The sequence below is a fragment of the Hemitrygon akajei genome, chromosome 29 (genome assembly GCF_048418815.1).
Source record: "Hemitrygon akajei chromosome 29, sHemAka1.3, whole genome shotgun sequence".
Taxonomy (NCBI): Eukaryota; Metazoa; Chordata; class Chondrichthyes; order Myliobatiformes; family Dasyatidae; genus Hemitrygon; species Hemitrygon akajei.
The window spans coordinates 40,892,595-40,905,140 of NC_133152.1; the positions used below are offsets into that span (position 1 = coordinate 40,892,595).

General features: G+C 40.9%; 1 protein-coding gene across 2 annotated transcripts in view; it reads right to left on the reverse strand.

Moving 5' to 3' along the window:
* The window catches only part of pex14 (peroxisomal biogenesis factor 14), a 344,557-nt gene that overhangs the window by 138,700 nt on the left and 193,311 nt on the right, over positions 1–12,546 (reverse strand). For both annotated transcript variants that reach the window (XM_073032186.1, XM_073032188.1), the window contains exon 4: positions 14–136. In XM_073032186.1, coding sequence (XP_072888287.1) covers positions 14–136 — 123 coding nt within the window. The remainder of the gene's footprint in view (positions 1–13; positions 137–12,546) is intronic.

Below are 12,546 nucleotides of genomic sequence, written 5' to 3' on the forward strand. Positions count from 1 at the left end.
TGGGAATACATACTGTATGGAACTGGAGGAAGGTATGAGGGCTGCACCAGGTGCGGTTGGATGGTAGGAGCTATTTCCTCGTCACCGGCAGTATTTGACTGCTGGAGTGCAATCTCAACTTCCTCATCAGTTAAACCTATGGAGAAAAATTAAAAATTAACTTTGCACATCTTCACTATTATTCTACACAAAACTAAGAGTTATTATATGTAGAAGCCAACACAAATAAATTGTCACCAAAGTAAAATCCAATATATCATTCATAGGCCTTTAATGACAAAGACAGAGATAAACATTAGCTTTATTTGTCACATGTACAGTGAAATGCGCTGTTTGCATCAATGGCCAATACAGTCCGAGGATCGTGTTGGGGGCAGGTCGTGACTGTTGCCATGTTTCTGGCGCCAACAAAGCATACCCACAACTTACTACCCTTATGTCTTTGGAATGAACAGTATGTGGGAGGAAACTGGAGCACCCAGAGGACACCCACATGATAGTGGGGTGAACGCACAATCTTTGAGATGGCAGCAGGAATTGAACCCCAATCCCTCACACTGTAAAGTATTATACTACCATCACCATACCCAAAGGCCACTACAAGGCAAAGCCATGACAAAAATCACTGATTGAACAATGGTAAGGAACCTGGCATCATTATAATCCTTACCATAGAATTCAAATAAAGAGCGAGATGTTTCCAATGTTTTGGAAATCTGAGCTGTTTTGAATATTCAAAAGCTAAAACAAGTTTAATCATTAAACATTCATTCCGATATTTCAGCTAATTTGTTCTACGTTGCTACCAATCATTTTTAAATTAGCTGTAGCATTTCATTCCTTGAGATAAATAGAGTGAAGCAGCAGGAAATGAAATGGGTACTAAATTGGAAAGCTCACCAATCACTAACTCTAAATTCATCAGAATAGCAGGTTAGAAGCAGCAGATTCACAGGGTGGAGTAGCCCACATGAATGGAATATACCTGAATGAGAAATTTAAAAACACCAAAACTGATGAGAGACATAAATTAAGTGGAAAGCCAGAGACTTTTTCACAGGGTGGGAATGGCTTCTACAAAGGGGCATAATTTGAAAAAGTATAAAGAAAAAGTATAGGGGGGGATATCAGAGGTAGTTTTTTTTTAAAACACAGAGTGGTGGGTGCGTGGAATACCCTCCTAGGGTTGATGGTAGAGGCAGATACATTAGATGCATTTAAGAAATACTGATGATAGAAAATGAAGGATTATGTAGGGGGCAAACACGAGGAAATCTGCAGATGCTAGAAATTCAAGCAACGCACACAAAATGCTGGTGGAACACAGCAGGCCAGGCAGCATCTATATGAAGAAGCACTGTCGACGTTTCAGTCAGATCCTGATGAAGGGTCTCAGCCCGAAACGTCGACAGTTCTTCTTCCTATAGATGCTGCCTGGCCTGCTGCGTTCCACCAGCATTTTGTGTGTGTTGATTATGTAGGGGGGATGGGTTTGACTGATCTCAGAGTTAATCAAAAGGTCGGCACTACATCACGGGCTGAAGGGCCTATAGTGTTCTATATAAAAAAGGGTGCGTTTATGTTATGCTGGAGATAAAATTATTAAAATTCTGAACAATTCATTATTTTTATTATTTTTTTATTTTTTTATTAGTTTTTCAAAACATTTTACAAATTAAAAACCCCAAATCCCAATGAGGAGCATTAATACAGTGCAAAATTAAGCATACAATAACAATATGCTACAAAGGAAGAGAATTTAACAAAAAAGCACCTAAATTAAAGACAAGTAAGCTTAGTGTCCTCCCCAAGCCCACAACACAAGAAAAAAAACAACAACTCCAGACCGACCACAACACAATATAGAGAGTATAAGTCAGGACAGACAAACTCCCAGACTGTGAATACATTTAGCAACAGAGGATAATAATGCCTACTACCAGAAAAAAAAGGAGCTGAAAGCAAGGGACCGAAAAGAAGAAAAAAAAAGAAAAAAAAACCCTAGTCAAGAGGAAGGTTATGAAAGTACTCGATAAAAGGTCCCCAGACCTTATGGAACTTTAGATCCGAATTAAGAACTGAATAATGAATTTTTTCGAGGTCCAAGCAGGCCATAATGTCGTTAAGCCATTGCGCATGAGTGGGGGCAACATCTCTCCATCTAAGGAGGATCAAGCGTCTAGCCAGGAGGGAGGCAAAGGATAGTATTCGGCATTTGGTCGGACCCAGACATAAATCTGTCTCGCCCCAAAAACCAAACAGAGCAATTAAGGGGTTTGGTTCTAGGTGCTGATTCAGAATAACCGGTAATGTAGTGAAGACATCTTTCCAGAATTTCTCCAAGCAAGGACAGAACCAGTACATATGGATGAGAGAGGCCACGCCCCTCTTGCATTTATCACAGAGCGGACTAATGCCAGGGTAGAATCGAGATAGTTTAGATTTAGACATATGGGCTCTATGAACAATCTTAAACTGTAAAAGGCAATGGCGAGCACAAAGAGAGGTTGAGTTAACCGATTTGAGAACTGAGTCCCAGCTCTCCTCGGATAAGGAGATATTTAAATCCTGCTCCCAGGCCATTTTAATTTTATCCACAGGGGCCCATCATAAGGCTGCTAGTTTATCTCGGATAATTGATATTAAACCTTTACGTAGTGGATTAATGGAAAGAAATAGGTCCATAGCATTTTTCGCAGGCATTTCAGGAAAGTTAGGAATTAAAGGAGCAATAAAGTGTCGGATTTGGAGATATCTGAAAAAATGAGCGTTAGGCAGGTTGAACTTAACAGAGAGCTGCTGAAAAGAAGCAAAGCGATTATCAATGAAATGATCTTCAAAATGTCTAATGCCCTTCCTATACCAAACATGGAATGCTGAATCGTACGTAGTAGGTAAAAAAAGGTGATTATGTGCGACAGGGCTAGAAACGGAAAACCCCTGGAAACCATAGCATTTCCTGAACTGAGCCCATATACGCAAAGTGTGTCTAACCAGAGGATTAGCTATTGATCTGGGCAGACTACTAGGGAGTGCAGAGCCAAGAAGTGCAGAGATAGATAATTCTTTAGTGGAGCTCAACTCCATTGCCACCCAGTTAGGGCACTCGGGTTGGCCGTGGAAGAAAGACCAAAAGGTAGCACAACGTATATTAGCTGCCCAATAATATAAGCGAAAGTTAGGTAAAGCCATGCCACCCTCTTTTTTAGATTTTTGGAGGTGGATTTTATTAATTCTAGGGCGCTTATTCTGCCACAGATATGACAAAATAATAGAGTCTAAGGAATCAAAAAAAGATTTAGGAATAAAAATTGGGATAGATTGAAATAAGTATAAAAATTTGGGGAGAACATACATTTTAACAATATTAATACGACCTACCAAAGACATAGATAGAGGTGACCATTGACAATTCATTTTTATTTTGTAACTGAAATGAAAACATGTTGTGGGGTGGGATGGCACAGAGGAGGGGTTGGCAGCCAATCTGCTTGCAAAAAGTGGATTGGTTACTGTGATTTTAAAATGATGTTGCATACCCAAGTACTATACACCAATGCATCACTTCAAATTTAACCTGAGGCTCTGCTGTACAGCAGCTATATCCAACCCCCTCACCCACCTACCACCCCCCCCAATTCTCTTCCATCCATAATCTCCCACCCAAACCCAAACACAGTCTTTCCGTGCTGTTTGTAACCATGCCATCCACCACCAAATGCAAGGTTCTCCAATGAGTACTCTGGAATATATTTATTTTATTTAGAGATACAGCACGGTAACAGGCTCTTGCAGCCTAACGAGACCACTCCATCCAATTACATTCCTGTGACCAATGAGCCCAGACAACACAGGGAGAGCATACAAACTCCTTACAGTCAGTGGTGGGAATTGAACTCCTGTCCCTGGCACTGTAAAGCCATGCACTAATCATAACACTACTGCGCTGCCCCACAATATCTGGGTAACCTCAGTCAAAGATAATATCATAATCAGCCTGAAGAGACTCAAGATTACATCTAAAAACTGGGAAGACATTGCACTCAATAGATGCAACTGGAGGAAATCTGAACAAGAGGGAGCTGTACCACATGAGAACTACCTCCACTGTGCTGCTGCAAAAGGAGAGACTGAAGAACCAAAAGACCCAACTACTAACCACAGCCACCACTTTCTCTCATCCACACCGCCCCAGAGTGGTTCGACCTCTATGGCCACCTAAACACCCGTTGATAGACAACCCGTTCGGAGAACATCATACTTGACTCGAGTGATCGCACTACCACTAAAATAAGCATGGCGCATTGCATCTCATCTCAACTTCAATTGGCAATTTGCATAAATAAGCTGCAGAATTAAAATGAATAGACGATTCTAAGAATAAATCAAAATGTTCCCAAATCTTTTAACAGAAATAATGGGTACCAAAGAGTAATTAAAGCACTGCAATCTCATCAATGGGAACAGGAAGTACAACAGATGTGATAGGAATTGATGTTGTACAAAGCACATAGAAAGAAAAGGCTTGGATTTATATGGCATCTTTCATAGGCAATGAAGTAATTTTAAATTAGTCACTGTCGCAATGTAGGAAGCATAGCAGCTAATTAACGCATACCGCTCCCACATGTAACAATCTGATCACATCCAGGACATATGTTTCAGTAATGTCAACAAGCGTTGGGCAGGAAACCAGGGATTACTGTGCATTCTTTAAAACAGTGCAAACGGATCGTTTATGTTCACAGCCCAGTTAAAGTCTCACATCATCAAAAACTTGGCAGCTCCAACACTGTAGCACTCCCTCAGTACTCAGAGCATTGTTCAGATCTTCTGAGTGACACTTGAACTCAAATGTTCAAACTACAACATAAATTTATTATCAAAGTACATATATGTCACCATATATTAGAGATACAGTGTAGAACAGGCTCTTCAAGACGTGCCGCCTAGCAACCCACCAATTTAACCCTAGCCTAATCACAGGACAATTTACAATTAACCTACTAGCTATTAAGCCTTTTGATTGTAGGAGGAAACCGGAGCACTCGGAGGAAACCGACCCACACATGGGAAGGAACATATAAACTTGTTTATAGATGACACTAAAATTGAACTCCAAGCTCCAACACCCTGAGCTGTTATAGCACTGTGCTAACTGCTATATTATCGTGGCGCCCTATAGACATACTACCTTGGGATTTGTTTTCTTGCAGGCATTCATAGTGTAACGAGGAAATACAAGAGAATCAATTAAAAGCTACACACAAAGACTGACAAAGTGCAAAAGAAAACAAACTGCAATGACAAGAAAATAAACAAACAAATAAATAATGCTGGCCAGTGGTATAGTAACGTCAGTACTGAACTTCAAGGTGAGTGCCCTCAGCTTCGAATCTGACCAGCTTCTTGCACACTTTCCATCGTGCTGGGTTGAGCATCAAGTTAGCAACTCAGCCTCATTAAAAAAACACAAAATGTTAAGGAAAAGGCAAGGTTGCTGCTCAATGAGCCACAAGGCATGGAGAGAAATAACAGCAAACAAACAGATTAATAAATAATACTGAGAACATGATTTGTAGAGGCATTGTAAGTGTGTCTATGGGTTGTGGAATCAGCTCAATGTTGAGGTGAGTGAAGTTATCTACACTGCCTTCATCCAAAGTAAGTGTCACACACTGAGGCATACCTAACAGGATGAACTCATCCTAATTGTTTTCAGAAATCAAACATTTCTCAGAAATGGGAGATGGTATCACAGTCTTATAAGGCATTAGGCTTTTTTCCCCACTTCTCTCTCTAGACTCAAATTTCACGATGTGTCCTGTGATCTATGTTCAACATCTATATTGAAGGAACAACAGCTACAGCATAAACATTACAAATGCGGAGACTGATAAGTCAACCGATTACTGGGAAATAACTGCATTCATATTACAATATAATAATGCACGCTGGGATTTGAAAGAACATATAGAATTATAATTTATCCACATCTTACTTAGCACAAAGTTATCAAAATAAAAGTCCAATATAACAGTGTTATATGACAGAAAGTAAACCCATGGGAAACTGCGCAGGAAAGTAAGAGATCAGAAAACAAGAAATAAGACTAGCTGAAAATCCCATGTGGTAGTCTGAAATTTGCAACACAATATATTTTGCCCTAGAAATAAATGTCATTTTGTCAAAAACCTAAATGCTCACATTCTAAACAGCTTTAACCTATTCACTTCAAATTACTACTTTATATGCAGTAATATAGAACTGATAGTTTATTAGCACTGGATAAAAATGTATCCATACAATTCTCATTATCCAATAACTGCCTATAAACATTTCCAGCACTTACTTCAAAAAGGAGATTATTTTACATTTGCTTTATTAATTCTCCATTTTATACACAATTCACACAATAGGCAATGAAATTTCATTTGTACACCATTTATCTGCTGTAGCAATGATAAAAGAATAATTCTTCTATGTTAATCTTGTATTCCAGGGAATGGCTGTTTGTTTGTTTGTTTATTTATTTAGAGATACAACGCAGGACAAGCTTTCTGGCCCAATGAGCCACGCTGCCCAGCAACCCACCTATTTAACCCCAGCCTAATCACAGATGGTGTAATGGCATCTGCGCCAGACTTTGGGGCGAGTGGTTCCGGGTTGGAATCTGGACAGCATCTTGCACACTTTCCATCCGCACTGGGTTGAGCATCAGGCCAACAACTCAGCCTCATAAAAAAACAGACAAATGTGAAAGAAACGGCAAGATTGCTACCCGATGTGCGGAGAGGAATAACAACAATAATTACAGGATAATTTACAATGACCAATTAACTTACTAACCTTTATGTCTTGGACTGTGGGAGGAAATTGGAGTATCTGGAGGAAACCTACGCGGTCACCAGAAGGATGTGCAAACTTTCTTACAGAGGATGCCGGGACACGGTTCATAGGGAGGATGGAACAACTCCTTACAGGTGGCGTCAGAACTGAACTCCAACCTCAGAGCCATAATAGCGTTGCGCTAACCGCTACATTACCGTGGCACCCCATAACACGTGATAATATGTATTAATGTTATAATGTGTTGTATGTTCTTGGAAATTTTAAAGCAAGGATCAGTAAAGTTGTATATATTCGAATACTCTACTTCAATCCAAATTTTCCATACAGTGCAAACATTTTCAAATTTCTCCAAAACATGACAGAAATTATTATTTATCTCAAGCTACAGGAGAAATATTAGAAACATCAGGAAAAAGTTTGGCTTTGTATAATGTATTAAGAAACAGTTACAGCTATCATGGGTGATCTTTTACCTCAGCACCACCTTCCAACATTTATCACTCATTTCCCTCTTTAAAAAAATATCTATTGATCTCTGTCTTGTAAATACTCAGTGTCTGAGTCTGCACAATGCTCCTGGGTGCAGATTTTTGAAAGTTCACAACACTCTCAGGGAAGATATTTCCTCTCATCTCAGTCCTGAATGGTCTACTGCTTATCTACCCCTGGACCCAGACATATTAGCAGAGAGCTTCATCAACTCCCCATCTACACTGTCAAGCTCGATAAGAATTCTGTACATTTTAATAACTTCATTGGTCATTCAACTAAACTCAAAGGTCAGGCCCACTCTACTTAATCTCTCATTGTATGATGAATACTTATATAGAAATCTGAAGGTCGATGACATAAGGTTAAGGTCCGAAAGAGTCTGGGTCACTAAGCTCGGCAGACTGTGCAATCTGAAAGCCAAAGCCTTAAGGTCAAACCCATGATCTGTCAGTACTGGGGTCTCGGCCTGAAGGTCAAATCCCTGATAGGCAAGTCCTGGGGTGAAATCCAGTTGGAAGCCCAATTTCTGTGAATCCGAGCCTAAGAATTGGAGGCTTGGAAGTGACCTGTCCCGTGGTTGGAAGCCTGTCTATGTGTATGAGTGGGAATTGAATTGAATTGACTTTATTTCTTATATCCTTCACATACATGAGTAAAAATCTTCACATTACATCTCCGTCTAAATGTGCAATGTGCAATTTATAGTAATTTGTAATAAATAGTACATACAACAGGACAATCAATATAGCATAGAAATACAATTGTATCAGTGTGAATTAATCAGTCTGATGGCCTGGTGGAAGAAGCTGTCCTGGAGCCTGCTGGCCCTGGCTTTAATGCTGCAGTACTGTTTCCTGGATGGTAGCAGCTGAAACAGTTTGTGGTTGGAGTGACTCGGGTCTCCAGTAATCCTTTTCACACATCTACCTCTGTAAATGTCCTAAATAGTGGGAAGTTCACATCTATAGATGTGCTGGGTTGTCCACACCACTCTCTGCAAGTCCTGCAATTGAGGGAAGTACAGTTCCCATACCAGGCAGTGATGCAGCCAGTCAGGATGCTCTCAATGGTGCCCCTGTAGAAAGTCCTTTAGGATTTGGGGATTCATGCCAAACATCTTCAACCATCTGAGGTGAAAGAGGTGCTGTTGTGCTTTTTTCACCACACAGCCGGTACGTACAGACTACATGAGATCCTTGGTGATCCATTGATGTCAATAGGGGTTAGACTGTCTCCATTCCTCCTGTAGACCACAACCAGCTCCTTTGACTTTGCAACATTGAGGGAGAGGTTGTTTTCTTGACACCACTGTGGCAGGGTGATGACTTATTCTCTCAAGGCTGCCTCATTATTATTTAAATTAAGGCCAATCAATATAGTATCATCAGCAAATTTAATTAGCAGATTAGAGCAGTGGGTGGCAACACAGTCATGGGTATACAGAGATTAAAGGAGGGGGCTTAGGACACAGGCCTGAGGGCCTCCTGTGTGAAGGATCAGAGGGGCAGAGGTGAGGGAGCCCACTCTTACCACCTGGCAGCACGATGTGACAAGAAGTCCAGGATCCAGCTGCACAAGACAGGATGAAGGCCGAGGTCTCTGAGCTTCTTGTCAAGTCAGGAGGGAATTATGGCATTGAACGCTGAACTATAGTCCAAGAACAGTGTTCTCACATAAGCATCCTTCTTCTCAAGATATGTAAGGACAGTGTGTAGAACTTTGGCTATTGCATCATCTGTCGATCAGTTGCGTTGGTAGGTGAATTGCAGGGGGTCCAGTGTTGGTGGTAACATGCTGCAGATGTAGTCCTTGAACACCTTCTCAAAGCATTTGCTTATTATTGAGGTGAGTGCGTCAAGAAGCCAGTCGTTCAGACGTGTTACCTTTGTATTTTTGTTACAGGAACAATGGTGGATGTTTTGAAGCAGGAGGGCACTCTGCACTGGGAGAGGGAGAGATTAGAGATTAAAAATCAAGATGGTAATGGGGATTCTTTTGCTGTTGTTGTCTTGTTCTGGTGTTGCTGCCACTTGTGTTGTTCTGTTCAACATTGTGGGCATGCTGTGTTGGTTCTAGGATGTGACCACACGTGGGGCTCACCAGCAAATCCTTGATTGTGTTGATTGTTAATACTATTACACATTTCACTGTATGTTTCGATGTACAGTACATGTGATAAATCTGAACATGAATCTTAAAACTTTAAAAAGTATAGGGATCTTAGTCAGATCACTTTCATGTTCTGCATTTTCTCTCATCAATATTTTGCTCCTTCTTTGCTGAATTCTAAGTTTTCCCAAATCTCATGCTTCCAGAATAAGCAAAATACTGCAGATAATAAGAATCTGAAATAAAACAAACAAAAAATGCTGTAAACACTCATCAGGTCAGGTAGCATCTATGGAAAGAGAAGAAGAGTTATAGTTTTAGGTCAAAATGACAAATCAATAATGAGTCTTTGAATAAATGCAGATACTGGAAATCTGTAATGAAAATAGAAAAGCAGGTCAGACAGCTTCTGAGAAGAGAGAAGCAGAGATAATGTTTCAAGTTGAGAAGCACAGATAATGTTTCAAGTCGATGACTCTTCATCAGAACCGATCTTTTGTTTTTGTCTAAATTAGCCTGTTTTCTTGTTGGTTACCCAACAAGGTCATCTGGAAACTCACCATTTACGCACACCGTAAATTCATTCTCCACACAGTGTAAGGAAATGACAACTTCAGAGATTACACTGTTCCAGTTATCCATATCTGCCATTATATATGTCTCTGACATTAGGACCAACCAGTTCAGATACCCAACACTCATGACATTTTACAATCACCCACTCAATTAAAAATTAAGGACACAATGTTTGGAATCTCTTTGTTCTGCTGCAGCATCTAATGATCATTGACAAGACTGGTATTTACTGCTCACCCCTAAATAGAAAGTTGGCGCTGGTCTCATTTATGTGCTGCAGTTCAGATGAGCACACACAAAGTGCTGGAGGAACTCAGGTGATCAAGCAGCATCTGTGGAGGGAATAAACAGTCAATGCTTTGAGTCAAGACTCTCCTTCAGGACTGGAAAGCAAAGAAGGCAGAACAAGAAGGTGGAGGAGGGCGGAGGGGAATGAGTACAAACTGGCAGGTGAAAGGTGAAATTAGACTAAAGGGAAGTGGGTGGGTGGGGGAGGGGGAATTAAGAAAGAAATTGGGAGGTGATAGGTGGAAGAGGTTGAATGGGCTGAAGCAGAATGAATCTGATAGGAGAGGATAGTGGCCCATGAAAGAAAGGAAAAGAGGACAGACACCAAATGAAGGTGATGGGCAGGTGAGGAAAAGAGAAGGGGTATGATAAAAGAGAGAAGGGGAGAAATTACCATAAGTTAATGAAACTGTATGAGTACTGGACACAGTAGACAACTCCAGCAGACTCACAGATGACGTGTTTGGTGATGAGAGAGGAGGTGTAGAGATCAAAACTCTGCTAATAGCCAGTAAAGTATTGTAAAGGATGAATTCTCAAGCATCCTGCCCAACATCATTTGAGCCAGAATGGGATGCAATGACCTAAACCTTAACCTCAGGCCCACCTCAGACAGTAGGCCAATTTAAAATGAAATCTGAAATCTCATAGCATTGTAGATGCTTGTCCACCATTTGTGAACAAAATTGACCAAAAGTTTTTCGTGTTCCCAGGAGAAAGCTGAACTGAACTGACCAGTACGCAAGAAGTGTCCTGACCAGCTGCATCTTCGTCTGGCACAGGAATTGCAAGGCATCTGACCACACAACCCTACAAAGGATTATGAAGACTGTGAGAGGATTATCCACCCTTCCACAATATTCATCAGGAACACCGTGTGTGCAGGGCCCTTAGCATTGTCAAGGATCCACCCCCCCTCCCACCCCCACAGCTGTCCCACAATCTCTTTGACCCCCTACCTTCAGGCAGGAGGTACTGCAACATCATGGGAAACAGCTTCCTCCCCCAGGCTGTACAACTACTGAACTCCCTGTCACCATTCAGGTCTCATCACCAGTAGCATTATATTATTTACTTTTTTAACCTGTGTCGTAAATGCACAAGTTAAATGTCAATCTTCTGGAATACATGTTATCATTTGTTAATTTATTTGTGATAATAATACTTCATGTCTTGTGTGTGAGTTTTATGTACTGTGTTGTGAGCCTTGTTTCGTTTGATGGTACTTCAAGGCGATTGGTCCTGGGTTTGAATCTGGCCAGCTCCTTTGCACGTTTTCCACCCGTGCAGGGTTGAACATCGAACTAACAACTCAGCTTTGTAAAAAAACAGACAAATGCTAAAGAAATGGCAAGGATGCCATCCGATGTGGAGAAGAAGAGCAATATATACAGTTGAATGATAATAAACTTGAAAATCTTTGCGTGTTCCAGAGAAAACTTTCTTTAGTTTTGTGGGATTCAGGAAAACTGTGCCGTAAAAGAGAATACATAAACCTAGGCCGGATCATCCACAGAGCAGTGCAGCGGAGGAACAATCCTTCAGCTCACAATATTATGCCAAATTAACTAAATTAGTAAACAAATACTCAAAGTAAATCCTTATGCCTACACAATGTCCATATCTTTCCATTCTCAGCATATTTATGTGCCTATCTAAGGGCTTCCTGAATATCTCTATCGTATTTGCCTCCACCACCATCCCGTACAACACATTCCAGGCACTCATCACTCCGTGTAAAAAAAACCTGCATACACATTTCCTCTGAACTCCTCCCCTCTCATCTCAAATGCTTGCCCTCTGAGACGAGACATTTCAACTCTGAGCAAAAGAAATCATCTGTTCAGACTGTCTTTATCTTTAATAATCTTATAAACCTCTATACAGGTGTTCCCAAACTGGGGTCCATTGACCCCTCGGTTAATGGTAAGGCCGCATGGCATATAAAAGGTTGGGAACACCTGCTCTATCAGATCTTCCCTCAGCCTCCAGCATGCCAGAGAAAACAAACCAAGTTTGCCCAATCTCTCCTTATAGCATATGCTCTCCAAAACAAGCAGCATCCTGGTAAATATTGTCTGCACCCTCTCCAAAGCCTCTACATCCTTCCTATAATGGGCGACCAGAAATAAATGCAATTCTCCAGATGCAGCCTAACTTGGAACTTCTGACCCATGCTCAAAAACCCCTGCCCAGCTGCTAATGTGGTCCAACAGACAAAATGTAAAA